Source organism: Acartia tonsa, chromosome 6 (genome assembly GCF_053477335.1).
Source record: "Acartia tonsa isolate MP-2025a chromosome 6, ASM5347733v1, whole genome shotgun sequence".
NCBI classification, from domain to species: domain Eukaryota; kingdom Metazoa; phylum Arthropoda; class Copepoda; order Calanoida; family Acartiidae; genus Acartia; species Acartia tonsa.
In genome coordinates this window covers 48,094,003-48,118,211 of record NC_137265.1, presented here as the reverse complement: position 1 = coordinate 48,118,211, position 24,209 = coordinate 48,094,003, and the positions used below count along the sequence as shown (strand labels likewise).

The window sequence follows — 24,209 nt, the reverse complement described above, 5'->3', positions numbered from 1 at the left end:
TTTCACTAATACCCTTTCAGACACACACATATACTGGTATACAGTACGTGTGAATATATCCTCAGCTGGATCTTTAAATGTGCAGTCGTTGCCGTTGCCGCTGCCAGAGGTACAGCCACTAACCTAATAGCGATCTTTAAATCAAATTGGCTACGCGTGGACACGGCTTTAAATTTTTAATTCACAACCACTTTTTGAATTTTCATTAAAAATATGAAATAAAATAATAATAATATTAATACGTAAAAACTTCAAACATTTAAAGATCCATGTTTTATTGTCAGCACTGGCAGTAGCGACGGCTATAACTACGACTACGACTACGGCTACAGCTACGGCTACGGCAACGGCAACGGCGACACATTTAAAGATCAAGCTCTGTATACCAGAATATGCAGAGAGGTTGGGGACATTGGACTGTTTGCACTAGTCCCCAAAGTTTCATAATAACGTTTTCTTATTCGTTGTATCAACAACTTTTACTGAATTTTGATTGGTTGGTTAATAAAGTTGAGTGTCCAATCATTTTAAACACTAATTGTAATCTACATAAGAGTTAATTTTGTGTAGGTATCATCATTGGGGATTTACATCAATTTATGGGCCATTGTCTTATCCCTGTAGAAAATGTATAAAAATTTCATTCATACTTTTTAACTTTTTTGGTTTATTATTATTCAGAAGGAAATCTATAGCTAAATACAAATTATTCATTAAAAGAGGAGAAAAATGGCAAAAGAAATATAGAATTTCTTTATTTTAAGTATTTGTTTTAATAAGCATCTTTTTTCCAATCAAATCATTGGACTGAAAGTTATAATAGTCCACATAGTTTTGTAAACACGAAATAATTTGTTAGCTTATAAACTTTGGGGACTTTTAATTTCGATTGGATAGTACAAACTACCAGTTTCCAACCTTCTACACCAACAACCAATAATTTGTCCTACAGGAGGGTTATTTTGTCCAATTTATCGTTGATTTTTTTTAGTTCAAAATCTATTCTGAATACCTAACATAGCAAGGTGATAGGTTCGAATCTCAGTCCGACACTGCGTCATAACTTACTGCTGCTATGTTAGATCCGCGACATAATTAGTTAGAGAGGGGAAAGCCTTGGCCCAAAACAGGCGCAACTCATTACCATGCACAGTTGGGACTTCTCAGACAAAGGTCGTGCAATCAAAGGGTTGACTGTCTTATGGGTGTTGATACCCTAGGCAATTGAGCGTGTTGCATTGCAATTTAAAATGCAGAGGTGACTTGTAATGGAGAGGACTTGTACCCGAAGCGTCACCACGCCCCTTGAGACTGTAGTCAACTTAGTAGATTTTTATCTTTTTTGAGGGGCTTTTATTTGGTTTAAATGAAAGAAACTGAATAATGCCTCTTTTTCTTCCATATTCCATTTTAGTATTGTATTGCCATCAATCTCTTGAAATGTAGGTTCAGCTATACATCTATCATAGTTATGTAACTAACTTAATGAGTGTTAGGGAGGGAAAGAATAATGGCAGATAAACCCAGGGATCTTAAGGAATGTGACAATGGATGATATATTGATGTACATCCCAAATATTCAACAACAAATTACCCCTAAAAATTATTCGTTTAAATTATTTGACAGTCTAGTCTAGTCTAGAACCAACCAATAAATATTCAATAAAAGTACCCAAAAATTTTTTAGACAACTAACCCATAAGATAATGTGGCTATAAAACTTTGGGTACCACTGAAATTTACCACCCAGGTATACACCCTAATTTTCTCAGAATGTTTAAATGAATGGCAGAATTTTATCTATCTATAATACAAAGTAGAACTATGTCTGTCTGTCTGTTTGTTTGTCTGTGTGTCTGTTTGTTTGTAGCGAAGAATCTCGCTAACCGCTGAACCGATCGAGTTCTCCTTTACAGGTCCCGGGAAGGTTTATAACTATTTTCTTGGGGGGTGGGACACCCTCAACCCCCCAAAAAATGAAAAATACCACCCCCCCAAAAAAAAATTTCTTTTTAAAACTAAAATTAAAATAGTGTGGTCGACTAACCCCCCCCCCCCCTCAAAAAAAAAATAAAAAATCCCTCCCAAAATTTTTTATTTTATTTTTCTTTTAAAACTAAAATACGAAAAATTAGTTTGATCAAACCTCTTGTGGCAAAGCCCCTAGAGGCTAGGGGCGAAGCCGCTAGTAATACAAAATAGAACGATGTCTATCTGTTTGTACCGAAGGATCTCGTTAACTGCTGAACCAATCGGGTTCTCCTTAACAGGGTAGCTTCTCATAGGTCCCGGGAAGGTTTATTACTATTTTGGGGGAGGGTACTACCACCCTCCCAAGACTTTTTGGAGACTTCAACGCAACACAGAAATTATCTGACAAAATCTGTTAACATGTATAATATCATTTGAAATAAAAAAAATAACATTTAAAGTGCCACTAAGTGCCTTTAGGGGCGTAGCCGCCAGTTAAATAAAAAATATTATTAATTATTCTTTCATTGTCCTCTCCCTGAATTCCTGGTGAGTATATGTATTATAAGAAGGAAAAATTAGGTACAACTAATCTTGACTTTGTAATAACCTTTTCAACATAATTTTGTACTTTTCAAACCTTTCAATTTAATTATATTTTATTTTTACTTTTTAACATTTGCAGGGTAGACACCAAATAAAAAATTGATAGATTTGTATTTGATTGATATTATCAGTTCTTTCTTCATCATAGTGTTGTATATGTTGGGGGGGGGGGGGGTGTCAATACCGCTCTGAAAAAAGAACTTGAATTAATGAATTAAGAGTAATGCCTGCCTTTTGTCACACATAAGGGCTAATACCCCATTTATAGTCCTCAGTACATACCTTATAGCAACACATCGTATTTACATTTTACAGCCCCAATTTTTAGGAATTATTCCTTTGTGTAAGAGTCCTAAATTTTAATGTGTATATTGATATATATTCATAATTTAAAGACTAAGTTTTCGTTAAAAAATAAATGGAAATTTAAGTGTTTTGTAACAATTTGGACGTATATTCATAACATGTTATATAATTATTTGTTGTTATTATACGTAAATATGTTGATATATTTCCAGACATTAACATAATCAACAAGTAAGTATGGAAGCAGCCAAGAAACATGTTAACAAAAAAATATATGTCAAGCTTTGATGGATAGAAATATTACTCAGGCAAATATTTTTTGTAAATTGGTACATTTTATGTTCAATCAATCTAGCAAAAGAGCAACATTTGGTAATCCTGATATAGCTATTGTATCTGTCTTTTGGATAGTCAACTTTGAATAAACCAAAAGGCTACTTGAGAAGTTTTTTATAATAAAAACTCAGATCACATCAAAAAAACTAATTCACCCTTGCAATTAGAATAATCAGAATCCAATACTTGATTATTTGATTATACTTTTGTTTTACTCTCTTTGGCATCAAATACAGATTTAACCTCTTGATAATAAAAACACATTGTAAAAATATCTGTATATAAATGAATAAATATAAGCCCACTTCTTTATGGACCAATGCTAAATACTTGTGATATTAAAAATATATTTTGCTTAATACTAGATATGATTTTTAGCTTTATTTTTCTTATTCCTAATATTACAGTTTAAAACTTGTTTCTTCCAACTCAATAAAAGTTATACTGTAATTTTGTTTGATTATACAAATTATGAAAAAAGTAGCTACAATTATGTTATAAATAAATGCACTTTTAGAATGATTATTATTGCTTGTAACAACAATTACTATATTTTAAAGAAGGATGCATAGCACAAAAATATTGGGTACAATTTACTTTATATTAATTGGGGGATTTGTCAGGCATGTGAGGCAAACATATATAACAAAATAATTTTGAATTTTTTTTGAGGTGGAAACAGCTGTTTTTTGGTATATAGAAAGTACAATTGTTTGGAGCATCATATAGTGCCAATTAAAAAATGATGTCATTCAATAAAAATGACTAATTGAAGGCCAGTATACAATTTACCATTGGTCAATTACAATGTATACTGGCCTATTATTGGTCATTTGTATTATATAACTTCATTTTTTAAGCTGCTTCTTAAAGTTTTGGTTGCACTGTAAAATTTTTAAAAAAATGTTAATAAAACCCCACTGAAGCAACTTATGTTAGATTTTATTTACTACAAGCCTACAAAAAAGGTTAAGAAAAAAATAGAGACAAATACCAAAAATTTCGGCTTAAATATTCCAAGTGGCCACCCTGTAAATTTATCATTCCTAGAATTTTCTCTCTGATGTTCTTCGACATTTGCAGATAAAAAAAAGAAAATATGCTTATTGGCTCAATTTTCTTGATAGAATGCACACACTATAAAAAAAACAGTATGATTTGAAAGTGTAATTATCTGCTAGTTGTCTGGTAGGAGTTTGTTATGAGTGCAGCTGCCAAATCAGATGTGTGACATTAAATAATGACGAATATCTTTGATATTCAAATAGAAATATCGGGTATGATCCCTTTCGTGACAACGCCTAATAAGAGGGCGATTCATCGTATATATTTTCACATTAGCTTTTGATTGGTTATTTTAGGTTAGGTTGGGTTAGGTGATTGCCCACAGGATTAGGCAATTGGTCCCGCATGGTTAAAGCACCCCGCAGGGGCTAGAAATAGGGAAAGGCTACTGTTAAAATACGATGAAACGCCCCTTAAGAGACGTTTATTATATTCTTCTGGATAAAGGATTTGCATTCAAATGGTTGCTTATGAGTCACTTAAAGCATAAATGATCTACTTTATTATTTTTAAATGATCATTATAGGCAGTTTTAGACTTTAAATGTATTTTTTCTCATTTTCAAATGTTTTTTACAGTGTTAAGATTGCAGGAACATTTGCTGACAGTATACTATGGAATCCATCCACTGACTTTTATTTTTCAAACATTTTCTTTTCTCCTGTTCTCTTGATAGATTACATTTTCTCATCAATTACAGGAATTTAGAAAGGTAAAACTGAAAAATTAGCCTTTAAAGGCCTTTATTAAGATTGTTTTTGGTGTATTTAAATATTTAGAGTCTTGTGGTATCTAGTTTTTGTAATGTTATCAAATCAATTGCTGAAAAATGCCTAAAAATTCAGAGAGAGAAAAATATTGTTGAATGTCAGAAAATATTTCTCATGAGGAGTATAACTAGATATTTTTTCGTGTTGGGGTTTGGGAGGGGGGGGGGGTGGAAATAGCCTAGATAAAGTTTTCCAAATATTGTATCATTATTGATATATTTTATGTCTTTTTTGTTTGTTTGGAAAGTTAATAGTGCAATCAATGATATCCAATATTATCAAACTTGCAATATAAACTAAATATTGGTGGACAGGGATAGTGCACCTGTAGGTTGATTATGCCAGACAGAACCAATTCCTTCTAATTTCAACCTTGCAAGACCTTTTCCATGAAAGGTTTCCTCACACTTTACCTAACCTAGCCTAAAATAAGCATAAAATGAATAAATAGTCCATGGAGGATTCTTTCTATCTATTTTACCAGTGAGAAATTTGAGACAAAATGTTTTTTTTCTATTTTACTGATACCTTATTCCTGTGCCTACTAAATTGCAACAATGAAAAACTTTACCTTTTGCTTATTTGATTTAGTAGAGCAGCTTTAATTAAGTCATAATATTCTGATAATCATAATTTAACCTTCATTGATTGATTGACCTCTAGAGGACAGTTACACCATATGATCTGTTATGTTATATAGCTCAACCAGATATACACTATTAAATTTCATAAATTATCAATGTCAAATTGAAATACTACTTCTTTAGGTGAAACATTGTAAAGTATTGAATACACCGATTCCAAGATATTAAAAGTCCATAATGATAAGCTGTTCCTGTCATAAATGACGAAGACCAAACTGCATAACTTTTGTGTCACTTTTGATTCCTGTCACGTCATAAAATGAGGAAGATTGGAGGAGAAGTGGGAAAGAAAACACCTAAAATGAGATGGAGAATATGTCGTCAAAAGTGGTGCAAAAGTTATGCAGTTTGGTCTTTGTCGATCTACAATGCCAAATTTCGTGTAGTTAACAAGTATCTTGTCATAAATTCAGGAAATATCGATATGTAAATAATATGTCGGACATATTTGACGTAAACTAAAATTAAAATTGCATGTCAGAATACTTAGCTAAATAAAGAGTGCAGTTAAATCACTCTTTGATTGAAAAGCCCTTGTCTAAAAGCCCTAAATGACCAATTGCTGATATGTTGCGATTATTTATTGTCACGCATCTGACTTAACCAAATCATAGTTATAATACTCTGTGTAACCTAAATACAGGTAATAGGTGATATCACAAAACAGTGAGATAATATTTAGCGATCATTGCCAATCAAAGAATGTGATTATTGATAATCCAACAACTAAAAATAAAATATGATAATAAATTATGATTAATTTTCCTTATTTATTCCCATTTTATACTTTCTTTTGCATTTTTGTATAAATTTAGTTCGCCGAACTGAGCCTCAACTTAATTTAATTCAATTTAATGTAGAAATGTACTCCAAACTTTTATGGTTGTTTCACAAATTAACCAAATCTTTGCCAGTTCCTAATCCGCTGAAATAGTTTAATTTAACTAGAATGGAGGAAACATTTGACTGTAAATTACACATGTTCACAAGTTCATATACATGTTAGCGTATTCGCTGGCAGAAAAAAATCTAAATAATTTTCAATACGACAGAAAAACCAAAATAAGCCTAGTGATACAGGATAGATGGGGAAAGTTGAGCTGTAGGGAAAACATCGCCGACAGAAACCACTCACCTACATATTTTGTTTAACTAGTGCTACAACTTTATTTTTAGATTTTGCTAAGATTTTAAGTTTGCTGAATTTGTTGGGCAACTGTTGTATTAGCTAGTTTATCTATGTGACCAAGATAAATACAAATATTGTATTTGTGGAGGTGTGATTTATCACTTCCCCATATTGTCAAATCTTTTAAAGTTTAAAGCTTTCCAGGAAGATTATAAAAAAAATAACAGGATATTTTCTGTCTGTTGTAGCCTTTTTTCGTTAACCGCCGGACAGATATGGTTTTCCTATATATAAAGTAAAGATTTTTATATTTCTAGGGTGCCCTTATCAATATTCAAACCCCCATAATAATCACCACTTAAAAATATCCACAAACATTTTTAAAAGCGAAGCTTTTCTATAATTAGGTTCGGTCCGTCCGTCCGTCCGTACGTCCGTCCGTCCGTCCGTCCGTCCGAGATAGATAGCTTTTATTCGTTAATTTAGGCAAATTAGAATTGTCCTATCGATTTCAAACTTTGCATGATGATTCCTGTAGTAGTTGGGTACGATTTAGAAAGCGTAGCAACTCTATAATCATTACCAGAATGTCCGTACGTCCATTTTAAACATGTGGATTTTCTAATTTTTAACAACAAATTTTCAAGTGTTTTAATTATCCGTTTGATCTGATTTTTGTTATATTGATTCCTGGGACAACAAAGAACAATATTATAAGCGAAGCAACTCTATAATTAAGTCCAAAAATGTAAGTATGTCCATAAACATCCTGTTTTAAGCAGTTTTTCAACAAATTTACCTACAATTTTGATTCGACATTTATACATTTATGTTCCGATTTTTCAGATCAGATACTATACAAGTGTTAATGTCCGATTGTCCTACCGTTTCAGTGCTTCGCTTTTATGGATGTTGTCATCCTTGTTTTATTTGAAATATAGCAAAGGCTTGTGTAATGATTACAGTAAAACAAAATGAAAGGCCCTTTTTTTTGTTGCTACGTTTTGCAGATCTGATAATGTTATGTACTTGGCGGAAGGGATAGTACACAACAGATATTATATTATTGCAGTGTATTCTTATATATAGAAAACTTCCTTATTTCATAATTTTTCAATTTTAGATTTTAGAAACAAGTTCTTTGTTGCTTGTTGGCTTGTAATAAATTTTCAAATAATTATAAACCTTTAAGATTGGAATCTTTTCTGTCAAGTATCTTAAGCATAAGACAATGGACGATGAATCAAAGACCCAAATAAATATAAATAGATTGGTTTGAACACACTTTCAATCAAAAGTATCCAAGGTTTTCAAGCATGTTCAAAGACTTTGGGTAACAGTATAATTTAAATTTTAATATTTCCTACCTGCCTGATTTAGATAAGGGACAATCAAAAAAGATATTTACAATTTATATTTACTGTTAAATAGTATTATTAGTAGCAAAGCTATTCTATAATTCACAATGTCCGTCCGTCCGTCCGTCCATAATTAATGAATGGGGGAAACGTGATTTTCTCGGCTCCTATAAAAGATAGAGAGCTGAAATTTTTTACAACATTCCCATCATTAAGGAGCACAATTAACTATAAAATATCAATGGCGGTCGGACTGCTTTTTAGCAGGTTTTAGGCTATTTTCTAAATTTTCAAAATTTTCCCCATATCTTTGGTGTTTATGGTCCGATTTTCAAAATTTTTTCAGTTAAAGATATCAAAATTAAATTACCCGTCATTTGAAGAAAACAATAATTTCGGTCAGACTGCCTTTTTGCAGGTTTTAGGCTATTTTTATATTTTTCACATTTTCCCCCATATCTTTTGTGTTTATGGTCCGATTTTCGAATTTTTTAGTTAAAGATATCAAAATTAAATTTCCTATCGTTTGAAGAAAACAACAATGACTGTCAGACTGCCTTTTTGCAGGTTTTTGGCTATTTTTATATTTTTCACATTTTTACCCATATCTTTGGTGTTTATGGTCCAATTTTAAAACTTTTTTGCATTAACAATTTCAAAATATTTTTTTCCCATTGTTATGTGCATCTAGTATGTAATTTACTTTAACCGTCTTCATCATACAAAATAAAACAAGGTTTCGTGTTTATTTTCTCCAATAAATCTATTCTTGATTTTAATAAATACACTTTAAATCTACTTCTACGTATTCCCATCCACACTTTTTTTTGCTTCGCTACTTATGGATGTTGTCATCCTTGTTTTGATATACAAGTTTAAAATTGAAAAAAAATACATTTTTACTTATTTTTTTTATTTAAAATTTTAATTTTGAACAAACTAAATCCTAAAGGAATTATGTATTCATAATTATGAATATAATTAGTTTTTCAATGTTAATTTGAATTGATTAAATCAAATTTTGCTACGTTTTTGCCCTAATTTGTATTTAAATATTTAATTTAGCAAATCTTGTTACTAATTTAAAACCAAATTAATCAAAAATCAAAATTAAAAGAAAAGTAATATTAAAGTTAGGTATATCTTTCTGATTGTATAGGTAAACCTTTTTTGAGAATAGGTATACTAAGAAGACTGTTTCCAGTATGGCTTTAAAACTGATTAATATCCACTGGGTTAGAAACGGTTTTAAGCTATACTGAAAATCATGTATAGCATCGTGTTAGAGACAATTTTTCACTGATATTTTAATAAAAATCTAAAACTAATACCAGTTTTGTTAGCCCGGGCCTTTGACGTCTCAGGGCTAACAAAACTAGTTTTAATCTTATAATTTTTTTCATTTCACTATCCGCGGAAAGCTGTCTATAATATGATGCAATAAATAAATATTGGAACGTGTTTTGTAGTGGTTAATATAAGAAAAGGTTATTTCATACGCTGATTTAACAACTTTGGGTAATTTTGTTGATCATATTTAGAGTTGTATGTACATTAACTTTTAGTCCATTGTCCTATCTCTTAAGATCCCTGTAGCCCAGATGTATATCTATTCAAGAGCTCGATTTAATGAGTTCAATTCTTTTTATAGAAAAATATAATAAAACCATATTTGAATAGGCACATCAAATTAACCCTAAACTGGAGGGGTGCTGGGACATCAAATTATTTTGATTCTGGTCCCCAAAGTTTTGTAAATACGTTCTCCCATTTGTTGGCTAAAACTTTGGGGACTTTTATTAAATCTTAATTGGATGGTACAATCTATCAGTGTGCAAAATTTATTAGCAATAATTGAAATAAACAGAAAGGGGATATTTTGTTTGTCATAATTGGGGGTATATACATCATCTATAGTCTTACCCCCTAAAATTCTTCAAATACTCTAAATACATTCTACTTTCTGGGAAGCTTGAAATTGTCAATTTGAATATAGATTTCATTTACATATAATCTATTTATTTTATGATAAAAACAGACATAGTACCTTGGGCTGTCTAAATTCGAAATTATCCAATATCTCAAAAATGAATATTACATATATGATTATCCTATATGATTTTGTTTATTTATTTTTATTTTCAAAAAAAATAATTAACTATGAATAATAGGAATATGACAAACCTTATTAATTTTTATATTTTCTGTATTTTTAAGAAAAGATAATTAAGTGTGTAATATTGGGTAAGAAAAGATAATTAGTGATGTAATATTCGTCAATATAGCATCCTTAATGATGTTAGGTAAAAGGGGTTTATTTTCTAATTTTTCAAAAAGGGGTACTTGTAAATTTTTTCCGAAAAAAATCACTCAACCTTGCATGACTTTTGAAACTATTAGTACTTGAAGTTTTTAACAAATAATTATATTTGGCTTGTCATTATTGGGTTTATAACAATTTATCTACTTTGGGGCTACTTTGTCCAATCCCTTAACCCTTAACGGTTGGGGGGGGGGGGGCGTTGAACGCCCCCCCTTCCGGTTTTTTCTATCTCATTTTCTGTGTGTGAAAGATAAAGAGCCCAAACTGCTTGACTTTTTAAGTATGGGTATAACACATAACTGAGAGTTGGAATTTTTTGAATATCTCCATCCTGGCGGACACAGGATGCCAGCAAACCTGGCAGGGTGATCCAAATTTTTTTAGCCCTCTAGCTCTAATAGTAACTGAGATAATGAGGGGGGGCGTTCAACTCCCCCCCCCCCCCCGACCGATTAAGGTGCGGCAAGGGGCCCGACCGTAAAGGGTTAAGATCCCTGTTAATAGTAGACAGTCAACCTGCTAACAAAAGTCGTAAAAAATTCTTTTTAAAAAGTCTTATCCACTAAAATCCATTATTTTCTAGGCCTCAGTTTCGCTTCGCTTCTCTTTTAAAAACACCTCTTTATCCCTAGATAAATAAGTTTGGTCAAATCAAGATTTTTTACAGATTTTTTTCCCCTAAAGAGTAGAATCCAATCAGTTCAGTGGTTACCAAGATCTTAAGGGACAGACAGACGGACAGACATCAAGCTACTTTGTATTAGAGAATAGAGTTATACACATTTTTAATAGCAAAGCTTTTCTATAATTAGAGTCGTTCCGTCCGTCCGTCCGTCCGAGATAGATAGCTTTTATTCATTAATTTAGGCATGTTAGAATTGTCCTTTTGATTTCAAACTTTTCATGGTGATTCCTGTAGTAGTTAGGTACGATTTAGAAAGCGTATCAAATCTATAATCATTACCAGAATGTCCGTACTTCCAATTGTAAACAAGTTGTTTTTTCTACTTTTTTAACAACACATTTTTAAAAGCGAAGCTTTTCTATAATTAGGGTCGGTCCGTCCGTCCGTCCGAGATAGATAGCTTTTATTCGTTAATTTAGGCATTTTAGAATTGTCCTATCGATTTCAAACTTTGCATGATGATTCCTGTAGTAGTTAGGTACTATCTGGAAAGCGTAGCAACTCTATAATCATTGTCAGAATGTCCATACGTCCATTTTAAACATGTTAATTTTTCGTCCGAGATAGATAGCTTTTATTTGTTAATTTATGCATGTTAGAATTGTCCTATCGATTTCAAAAATAGCATGATGATTCCTCTAGTAGTTAGGTACGATTTAAAAAGCGAAGCAAATCTATAATCATTACCAGAATGTCCGTACGTCCATTTTAAACATGTTGATTTTTCTACTTTTTTAACAACAAAATTTTATGTGATCTAATTATCCGTTTGATCTGGTTTTTGGTATATTGATTCCTGGGACAACAAAGAACAATATTATTAGCAAAGCAACTCTAAAATCAACTCATAAAATGTAAGTATGTCCAAAAACATTATCCTGTATCAAGCAGTTTTTCAACAAATTTACTTACAATTTTGCTTCGACTCTTATACTTTATATTCTGATTATTCAGTTCAGACACTATACAAGTGTTAATGTCCGTTTGTCATAACGTTTCAGTGCTTCGCTTTTATGGATGTTGTCATCCTTGTTATGTGTATATTGAATATTAATCAACTCTATAATCAACTTTTAAAAATGTAAGTACATCCATGTAAGTACATCCATAAACATTATCCTGTATCATGCAGTTTTGCAACAAATTTACTTACAATTTTGCTTTGACTCTTATACTTTTACATTCTGATTATTCAGTTCAGACACTATACAAGTGTTAATGTCCGTTTGTTCTACCATTTTAATGCTTCGCTTTTATGGATGTTGTCATCCTTGTTTTAATTGATTTTTTTGGGGGGTTGGGAATTTTTCTTAATGCAATCCCTCTCGGTATAATGATACCCTTGCAGAAATAGTTATAAACTCTCCTATACAAGTGTTAATGTCCTTTTGTTCTACTGTTTTAATGCTTTGCTTTTATGGATGTTGTCATCCTTGTTATGTGATCTAATTATCCGTTTGATCTGATTTTTGGTATATTGAATATTAATCAACTCTATAATCAACTTTTAAAAATGTAAGTACATCCATAAACATTATCCTGTATCATGCAGTTTTGCAACAAATTTACTTACAATTTTGCTTTGACTCTTATACTTTTACATTCTGATTATTCAGTTCAGACACTATACAAGTGTTAATGTCCGTTTGTTCTACCATTTTAATGCTTCGCTTTTATGGATGTTGTCATCCTTGTTGTAATTAATTTTTTTTTTGGGGGGGGGGATTGGAATTTTTCTTGATGCAATCACTCTCGGTATAATGATACCCTTGCAGAAATAGTTATAAACTCTCCTATGAACAGCTACTATTTATACTTTTTAAAAGCAAACCTTTTCCATAATTAGGGTCGGTCAGTCCGCCCGTACGAGATAGTTAGCTTTTATTCGTTAATTTAGGCATGTTAGAATTGTCCTAGCGATTTCAAACTTTGCATGGTGATTCCTGTAGTAGTAAGGTACGATTGAGAAATCGTAGAAACTCTGTAATCGTTACCAGAAGGTCCGTACGTCCATTTTAAACATGTTGGTTTTTTTTACTTTTCTAATAAGAATTATTTATGTGATAAAATCATCCGATTGATCTGATTTCTTATTACTGATTTCTATTACAATAAGGTACAATATTATACAATATTATAATCAAGTATTAAAAATGGCAGTATGTCCTTAAACAGAATTCTGTTTTTAAGAAGTTTTGCAACAAATTTACGTATAATATTGTCAAACCTTATATTTTTATATTTTGTATATTCAGTTCTGACACTCAACAAAAGTTAATGTTCGTCTGTCATATCGTTTCAGAGCTTCGCTTTTATGGATGTTATTATCCTTGTTTGTGTGTAATTTAATAACGAACAACTTTGGTTTAATGATTTTCCTATCAGTCGATTAAAACATGGAGAAAAGTGTCATTTAATGAAAGTGTGTTGAAAATTACCAACTTTGCCTCGCCACTGAGATCGCCTCACTTTAACCTATGATTGAATTTCCTAATAATCAATGACTTATTAGTGAAACAAGAAAAATAATTTCCAAATTTAAATCAGTTTCAGCTCTAAGCATGTCTAAAACTTTTATTGATCTTTAAAAAAATGTTTAATACATTTTTTTAACTTTAGGTTACAATAGATTACATGTTTATTTTGATGGAGATACGTTGTGACGTACAGCCAAACAAATTAGATAGAAGCTGCGCTTCTTAAAAATATATCTGGATGTGTGTGATGGGGGAGGGGGGGGGGTCAAACAAGGTCAAGTTATTTGACCGAAAAGAAATGTTGTTAATTATGTTATATGATGCTTAGGGGTTGAGGGGATTATTCATATTTGTTTTTTCTCCTCCCATTCAAACTAAATTGTTCTATCCTTTCTTTGCATCTCAAATAATATTTTATTTGTTATTAAGGTAATAGAGGTGGTTTAATTTTAAGCTGTATTGTTAAGGGGAACCATATTAGTTGAGCGGTTAGCACATATATTGCTTAAGGACAGGTTTTAAGCCATTTTAATAATATTAGTTCAATTTAATAAGGATGACAAACAACATTCACTGTAAATACTAAATACTAAAATAAAGAAAAAAACAACATTATGCTATTAAACATTAGCCTTTTGTATTGGAATAAAATTGTGGATAAGCATCAAATTTCGTTTTAATCAGTAGAAAAGTAAGAATACAAGTCCATGTTTAAGGACAAGTCTCCCCCCTCCCCCTTTGCTCAGTATCATACAGAGCAGCAGTGGAATTAACACAATCTTTTGAGCTTAGCTACTCTATGACTCACTATTATTTTCAACAAAACGGTTAAATTGATAGAATTTCAAAATTTATCAGGGATCTAAAGGGACAAGACAATGGACAATAAATTGATGTACATCCCCAATGATGATACACAAAATTAACCCCTTTATGTAGATTATAATTAGTGGTTGAAACATTTGGACACTCAACTCAATAAACCGATAATTAAAGTCGCAAAGTTGCAATGAATAAGAAAATGTTACTAAATGCTTTTGAGTCTAGTGTAATAAACAGCCCAATGTTCCTCCCTCCCTGAAATTTATCTAAAATCATAATAATGAACAATGGAGGATAATTTGATATCTCAATCTGATTATAATAAACATTATTAGCACCTATCTTCAGATTAAAATTATTGGTAGTTTGAACACCTAAGGTTTGGTCAGATGTTGTCATCCTTTTTAATTTTTTAAGAGCTAACCATTTTGTTATTCAAATTTACTTGTTTTAAATTAGTAAATGGGTTAATGTTTGGCTTTATTTTTCAAACCGTTTTATGATGCATTCGTTTGAGCAAACCAGGAGGGAGGTGCCATTGGACCATAAATTACACTTGTACCCAAATTTTTATAACCAGTTCATACAGGATAATGTTTATGGACATACTTACATTTTTAGGACTTGATTATAGAGTTACTTAGCTTATAATATTGTACTTTGTTGTCCCAGGAATCAATATACAAAAATCAGATCAATCGGATAATTGATCACATAAAAATTTGTTGTTAAAAAAGTAAAAAATCTACATGTTTAAAATGAACATACCGACATTCTGATAATGATTATAGAATTGCTGCGCTTTCTAAATCGTACCTAACTACTACAGGAATCACAATGCAGAGTTTGAAATCGATAGGACAATTAACATGCATAAATTAACAAAAAAGCTATCCATTCCGGATGTACAGACGGACGTACATACGAAAGGACGGACCGACCCTAATTATAGAAAGCCTTGCTTTTAGAATATGACGAAACGCCCCTTGCCACTAAAGGGACTATACCCAAATAAAGGAACCTACAGGAATAAGACAATGGCAGATTAATTGATGTACATCCTCAATTATGGTAAACAAAATTACCCCTTCTATACATTACGATTAGGGGTTGGACGTTTGGACACTATAGTTAATAAACTAACCAATCAAAATTCGATAAAAGTCCTCAAAACTTTTTGAACAATGATTTGTTTATTTCTTATCGTAAATGGGAAATTTTCATCAATTTATCGTCCATTGTCTTATTCCTTAAGTCCCCAAAGTTGTTAAGCCAACGAAAAAGAAAACGTTATTATCAAACGTTGGAAACTAGCAGAGAGAGAGGGGGGGACAATGGGCTGTTTATTAAACTAGTCCCCAAAGTTTTACGATAATGTTTTCTTATTCGCTGGCTTAACAACTTTGTGGTCTTTTATTCTATTTTGAATGGTCAGGTTATTAATAAAGCAGGGGATATACCAACAAAATTGAAAATTCAGTAAAGTTCACCAAAGTTGTTAAGCCAACAAATAAGAAAACGTTATTTTAAGACTTTGGGAACTAGCAGAGAGAGAGAGAGAGGGGGGGGGGGGCATTTTGCTGTTTATTACACTAGTCCCCAAAGATTAAAATAACGTTTTCTTGTGCGATGGCTTAACAACTTTGGGGACTACAGAAGGGGTAATTTTATGTGTCATCATTGGTAATGTACATCAATTTAACAGCCATTGTCTTATCTCTATAGATCCCTATATTTTGATATAATTTCAGTATTTTGATTGATTGGTTACAAACTAGCAGAATCCTAACTTTTTTGGCCAATAATTTAATTATTTTTTTTTGTATTGTAATTGGCAATTTTCATAATTTTATACTTCATTTTCTAATTAATTAAGATTCATGGTTAAAATTAAATTTAGTTTGAAGTAAAAACAAGAATCATGTAGAATCCATGTAGTGAAAGCGATGCTAAAACAAGGATGACAACATCCATAAGTATCGAAGCTCAAAATTTATTGATAGACATCAGGAAAAATAATCTTTTAGGTATGTTGAAAGACATAAATGAAATAAATCCCGAAACCTTTTAAAAATGTATGATATCTTTTGAAGCATTAAGCTAAGAAGAAAAACGTGAAATCTAGGAATCGATCTAGCCCCCCAACCAATAGCAAGTCTTTAATAAACTTGGTGAAAATATGTATAATGTTGACTTAATTATTCCCTAAAAATTCCAGCTGTTTATCTTGAACAGGAGTCGAAAAATCATGAAAACTTGAAAAACTAGGAAGTGATCTAGCACCCCAACCAATTATCATATCTTAAAAAAAGCTTTTTAAAAATGTTGACTTGATTAATCCCTAAAAAATCCAGCCGTTTATCCTGAACAGGAGTTGAGATAATCATTGAAATTGAAAAACTAGGAATCGATCTAGCACCCGAATTAATATACAAATCTTAATTGAACTTAGTAAAAATATGTATGATGCAAATTTACTTAATCCCTGAAAATTTCAGTTGTCTGTCTTGAAAAGGAGTCGAGAAAATTATGAAAACAAAAAAATCTAGGAATCGATCTAGCACCCCAATTAACATACAGATGGACAAAACAATGTATAGATTAGATGAGCATTTATCATGGGAATCTTCACTAAAAATTTCAGCTGTCTTTAATAGGAGCCGAGAAAATCACGTTTCCCCCATTTTGTCTCAGATAGACGGACAGACGGACAAACAGACGGACGGACAGACGGACGGACGGACCGACGGACTGACGTATGGACATTTCGAATGATAGAGTAGCTTCGCTACTAAAAATCATGTTTCCCCCACGTTTCCCCCAAATTTACTATAATCGCAATAATTTTATGTAGACTTATGCATTTTATCCTGTAAATGTTAGTTTGTCCTTTCATTTCAGAGCTTCGCTTTTATGGATTTTCAATATTTGGTTCCTAAATCTGTATTAAAGTTAAATGATATATGATTCACAACATACGTAGATTTTAAAATTTAAATTGAGCGGCTCATAGTAATTGTAGAATAAGGTAGGCATACCATTAGAACCACTATGAAGTCTATTTTAGGTCAACTGACTTAAAACTTGACTTGTTTAAGATTGTAAAAGGGGCTCTTTGAAAAGATTTTGTGTTAAACAGTGAAACTGTTGAAACAGTAAGTTTAAACATTATTCTCAACCATATTTTTTAGAAGCACAGCTTCGCTATAATTAAAATTTATCTGTTCGTCACAACGTATCTCTAATGTAATAAATAAGTAATCCTTAATGTTTTCTATGTACACATAAGATACTTTTTCATAAGCTTCCACTTTAAACTGCCCAAATACTTAGATATTATTTTCTTTGTTTGAAGGGATTATTTGGAAATTCGATATTTCCTCCCCCCCCCCCGTCACAAAAAATAGAGTTAAAAGTATGTTACAGGGATAAAGTTATAATTACAAGATGATAAGTTAAAAGTATTATAGGGATAATGAGTAGTTAGGGTGAAAATTGGGAGGAGCAATTTATAGATTCATGGAAAGAGGCGTATATTATAATACAATTAAGAATTATGAAACCATATTTCAGGAAGGAAGTAATATAATTTGAATACCAAGATTTTTTAAATGGTTCAACCTAATGTGACAAAGAGGGAGGAGAAATTTATAGATTCCAAGAAAGAGGCGTATATCATAATACAATTAAGAAGGAAATAATATAATTTTGAATCAAAAATTGTTTGGTATTTACAGTTTGAAAAAAAGAAAATATGTTATCCCACTTTTTAAATCTAATCCAGCCTTTAACAATTCAAGTATTAAAATTCATCCAATTTCCATTGTAATTATAATATAATTATTGATTGATATCAATTTTATATAATTAAATCAATAAACAAATATTTGATATATTCATTATTACATTAGCTTCATTCATTCTACGATTTTAACACTAGTCTCCTAGCTAAAACAAACTTTGCTAAAACAGATATAGCACTGATTTACTTAATCCTAAATCCCTGTGTTTGCCTGTCAATTCAGGGTTCAAATTGAAAATGAAAGTTAAATAATAAATCAATGTTCAGCGTCTCATTTAGTTATTAAGAATAGAGGGTAAGAGGGTAAGGGGGGGGGGGGTTTGGTTAAGGCTATTTTTGTCAAATTTTAACATATTCACTTATTAACAAGGATGACAACATCCATAAAAGCGAAGCACTGAAACAGTAGGACAAACGGACATTAAGACTTGTATAGTGTCTGAGCTTAATAATAAGAATATAAATATAAGTCAGCTACTCTATAAATTAATATGCTCCCTCGTCTTTGATAAGAAACTGAATAAGGAAAACGAAATTTCTGACAACTATAATTATATGGTGAATTATATGTTTTACATCTTTCTCAACATCTATATCGTACCTAACTACTAGAGGTATGGTATCATCATGCAAAGTTTGAAATCGATAGGACAATTCTAACATGCCTAAATTAAGGAATAAAAGCTATTTATCAAGGACGGACATACGGATGGACAAACCGATCCTAATTATATAAAAGCTTTGCTTTTAAAAATATCATCCTTATAATAAAGTAACAGGATGTGTGTTTGTCTGTGTGTACCAAAGGATCTCGCTAACCGCTGAACCGGTTGGGTTCTCCTTTACACAGTAATTTCTCATAGGTCCCGGGAAGGTATATAACTATTTTTGGGGGAGGGTACCACCACCCTCCCAAGAGAAATCGCCCCTAGAAAAAAATTACCTCTCCCCCCCCCCCACAAAAAAAATAAACTCCCCCCTCATCAAGTGACCCTAGAGGCCTCTAGGGGCGTAGCCGCTGGTACATAATAAAGAATAAGAATATTTTTAATTAAAAAGATTTTTGCTAGGTTTAGTGATTTTATAATAAACTATTATTATCATATTTGAAAAAAAATATTTGATTATTACAAACAAAATCCATTAGCCTGGCAATATATATGTTATTATACAATATTGCAACGCTAATTGTTTCTAAGACTATAATTTTACATTCACAAAACATAATTAAGTCTGCAATATTCTGACAATTTGAGGCTTAATTATTGCTATTTCCTTGTTAATGATTGCATATTACATATTTTCAAACAAAATTTTATGTTATTTTGGGTAATTTGTATTGTCCCAAATTTGCAATATTACACGAATTTTAATTTCGTCAGCCCAAGGTACTATGTCTGGATAAAAACAATAATCTAAAAATGGCTAAGGAAGTTTAAAATACACACAAAATTATACAAAAACGTTATAAAAATATATGAGGGTGGGTTTTCATAAAATGAGTAATTTTAGATTTAGACATAAAAGGCATAATAATATTTCTTGTATTCATTCGAATCCGGTGGATAGGAACCGGTTCTCATCCATACGAAAAAACTATGTCTAGCATCGTATTATATCCAGCTTTCTACGAATATAGAAATGTACAATCATAAGATTAAAACCAGTTTTTTTAGCCGGTGCCTTCGGCACCTCGGGGCTAAAAAAACTAGTTTTAATCTCATAATTGTACTTTCTATATCCGCGGAAAGCCGTTTATGATACGATGCGAGAAATATCTATTCTCGTATTCATTTGAATCCGGTGGATAGGAACCGGTTCTCATGAATACGAAAAAACTATGTCTAGCATCGTATTATATCCAGTTTTCTACGAATATAGAAATGTACAATCATAAGATTAAAACTAGTTTTTTTAGCCGGTGCCTTCGGCACCACGGGGCTAAAAAAACTAGTTTTAATCTTATAATTGTACATTCTATATCCGAGGAAAGCCGTTTATAATACGATACAAGAAATAACTATTATAATCATTTGAAAATTGAAACATATGATGTATATGATGTTTTGAAACGTTTGTTTCATTTACTTATTTTGTTTTACTCCCCTGTAAAACTACAAACAGTTGTTGACCTACAAACTACGATATAATTATTTAAGTCGACTTTTTGGTTTATTATAATTCACCAGCGGCTGTGCCCTAGCATCTTGAGGCTCTATATTTAAGGGATATTAAAGGGAAGAAAAATAGCCCAAAACTTTAACCAGACTTAATTATAAAAAAATAAGGACCTACACGAAGCTTCACTGTAAAGAAAAACCATATCAGTTCATCATAGCGAGATCTAAAGCTACAGAGAAAAATTCTTACTACTTTATATTGTAGGATAAAAGTGGCAGAACTTGACACACTGTTTTAAAAACGTTTTTTCTAAACATTTACGTAAATTGTCAGTATGTCCAGCAATTTAAGTCTACAATGCTGTCAATATGAATATGTCGATATAACAATAGCACAAGTGTTTAATAGGTTATATGTACTCTAACTTGTTATTTAAAGCCTCATTAAAATTAATTGTTGAAGGTTTGTTCATCAAAATTATTGTATGCCTAAAAATTATTAAATCTAGCGTGTAAAGCAAAATTAAATGTATTATTCTTTTGTGAATAAATATTAGGGTTTGGCAGCCGCCTATTTTCAGGCAGTGGGCTGAATTTCTGGCGGCTGCGGTTAAATTCAAGACAGTCAGTTTGACCAGCTGTGGAACTAGTATAAAGACAGCTGCAGACACAATTTTGAAACAATTTGGGCTTTGTCATATATTCTCCTAAGTAAAAAGTTAAATAGCTATTTTCAAAAATGCATCATATTAAATTAAACTTTATTATCTAAAACTGTATCCAAATTAAACTTGATGAAAAAATGCCCCCCAGTGGGCTTCTAATTTATTTTTCTCTTTAATACGCCGTAAAATTAAAGGGCTAATTTGCGTAACAGCCTTACAGAAAGTATAATTGGTCAGTCCATTTTGTGTGTACAACATATATGTTGGCTACGCCAAAAACAGTGTTTGGCAATTTTGTTCGGCTGTAGCTGCCTATCATAAAAATAGGAAGGTGCTTTCTGACATTGTTAACAAATCTATTACTAGCGGCTAAAACTTAGCAGCTGTGGGTTATGTATTCGAAAAGTTAGAGAGAGAGGGAAGAAAAATAGCATAAAACCATCTTTAGACCTTTGTAATTTCCTGTTAAAAAAGGTCTCACTATACTGTCAACATAAGTATGTAGTTATAACATCATTATATTGTCGATAAGGTCGATAAAATGTCATTCAGGACCCCTTTCATAAAGTCGACGTAGAATGTTATTAAAAAAAATAAAAAAAATAGGATGTCGATATTCTTTCAGTCACGGCCACTTTTTATTAAACTAATCCTTAAAATGCCAACATTTTTGCTAGGCAAAGGTTCCATATAATGGATTTTACATAACTTCGTTTCATCAATTATTAATTTTGCCATATTTTTTTCAGGTTTTTCCCGTCCGGAGCAAGAGCTACTGACAAAATATTTATTGAGAAGACTTCTAGGTAAGAAAATAGTTATGTTTCCGTTATACTGAGTAACACGATATTTGTGACCCGCGACCGTGGCTTAATGCCTATGCCAAAATAGGCGCAACTCGTTACCATGGACAGTTAGGACTTCTCAGACAAAGGTCGTGTATCACAGAGAGTTGGTTGTCTGATTGATGTTACTTCACCTAATATCCTTGGGTGTTTGGACATAGAAGAGTAGGTATCAGTCACCCTTAGTCTTCCTGGATTTCTGGACAAGGACCTGGACAGTACATCAAGTCGAAAAAGTCCTTGACTGCAATCCCGCCCGTACGATGTAATCTAATGTAACACGGTGTTTGTCTTTTTTATCACAAATATCTCTTAAAAATCTGTTTTGATTAAATTAAAAATTGAAAGAGTTTTATTTGAAACTAACTAGAGCTACAGCCCTGAAATTTAAGGGAAGGAAAAAACATAAAAAAAATAGCCTAAAACAACCTGGGATCTATTTTATAATATGATAAGACTTATGGATTGATTGATCGCCTTCAAAATATTACAAGATATACATCTCGAGTAACTAAAAAATATTTGGGAAAGAAAGAGCGTAGATAAATTTATCATAATATCCTTAATTCTTAATTAAAACAGGCTAGCAATTCAAAATCCATGATTCCTAAACACTAATTTATAAGGACTTTTATAGGGAATAGTCCCTTTCGTTGCAACGCCCCTTAAGGGACGATTCGTCATATTTTTAAAATAGCTCTTAGAGGTTAGGTTAGGTTATGTTAAGTTAGGTGATCGCCCCACAGGGGTTAGGCAATTGGCCACGCAGGGGCTAGAAATATGAGAAAAGCTACTGTAAAAAATACGAAGAATCGGACTTAAGGTGCGTTGCCACTAAAAGGACTATGCCCCTTTTATGTAATATTTTAATGATCATGACAAAATATATAAATAATTAATTTTGTCATTTCTGATCAAATATAATTTAAATCTATTTTCCCTAGTCTGACCTTATTTCAATATCAGGGGTTAAGACATTGTTAAATTTTCAAAAATAGTTTTAGAGCAGATGTATTAAAAGAAAGTAATAGTTTTTCTCATATTCATTCGAATCCGGTGGATAGGAACCGGTTCTCATCCATACGAAAAAACTATGTCTAGCATCGTATTATATCCAGCTTTCTACGAATATAAAAATGTACAATTATAGGATTAAAACCAGTTTTTTTAGCCCGTGCCTTCGGCACCTCGGGGCTAAAAAAAACTGGGTTTAATCTTATAATTGTACATTCTATATCCGCGGAAAGCCGTTTATAATAAGATAGAGAAATAACTATTATACATTTTATTTTTTAAAATTTGCGGAGATCTGAAGGGATAGGACAATGGAAAATAAATTATTATACATTCCCAATGATGATTTACAAATTCCCATGCTCTCCCCTCCCCTCCCCCTGTTAGTTTGGATTAAAATTAGTTATAACTTAACCACAAAGTTAACCCTATAATTTTCCAGTAATATTTTTTCTTCATATACCTGAAATTCTGGTATCCATGTATTTTCAGTTCCAGGAAAATGTTAGATAATCAAAAGGACACTCAGTCAGTCCATTATATCATATTTAAAATCAAGTATAGCACAATAAGTAAAAAAATCTTCTTTTTTAGTTTTGGCTAAATATTGACTAAATTTGATTAGAAATATTGAGTAATTTTGTAAAATCTTGATGGGGTTATTTTCAATAATATTTTAATCCACAGAAGGGGATATCAATTATCGTCTATTATCTTATCCCTTAAGACGCATGGAAAATAGTAGTATTTTGACATTATAACCAGGGAGGGAGGGGACATTTGGCTGTTTATTGCACTAGTCCCCAAAGTCGTATAATAATGTTTTCTTATTCGTTAGCTTATTGGGAACTTTTATTGAATTTTGAATGTATGTTTTTTTTGGTTGAGTGTCCAAACGTTTCAACGTTTTATCTATTTTTCTGTATCATCATTGGGTATGTACATCAATTTATCGGCCATTTTCTTATTCCTTTAGACCCTTGTATGAAAAAGTATTATAGTTTAAGACTCTCCCTTTAATCAAGACTGAGAAGTGAACTGTTCAGTTATAAAACTAAATCTCAGGGATACAGTGATACGACAATGGACAATAAATGATTCTTTCCCCCTTTCTTAAAAACTCATATCTCGGTCCGACACCGCGTCATAACTAAAGACGTTAAAAATGGTTCCTACTGCTGCTATGTCAGATGCGCGACATAAATATTTAGAGTAAGGAGAATGTTTTGGCCCAAAACAGGCGCAACTCATTACCATGCACAGTTAAGACT

At 31.7% G+C, this 24,209-nt stretch overlaps 1 protein-coding gene across 1 annotated transcript in view; it reads left to right on the top strand.

Moving 5' to 3' along the window:
- LOC145322850 (uncharacterized) overlaps positions 1 to 24,209 on the top strand; it is a 249,506-nt gene that overhangs the window by 177,368 nt on the left and 47,929 nt on the right. The window contains exon 2 of the mRNA XM_080165171.1: positions 21,829 to 21,885. Coding sequence (XP_080021297.1) covers positions 21,829 to 21,885 — 57 coding nt within the window. The remainder of the gene's footprint in view (positions 1 to 21,828; positions 21,886 to 24,209) is intronic.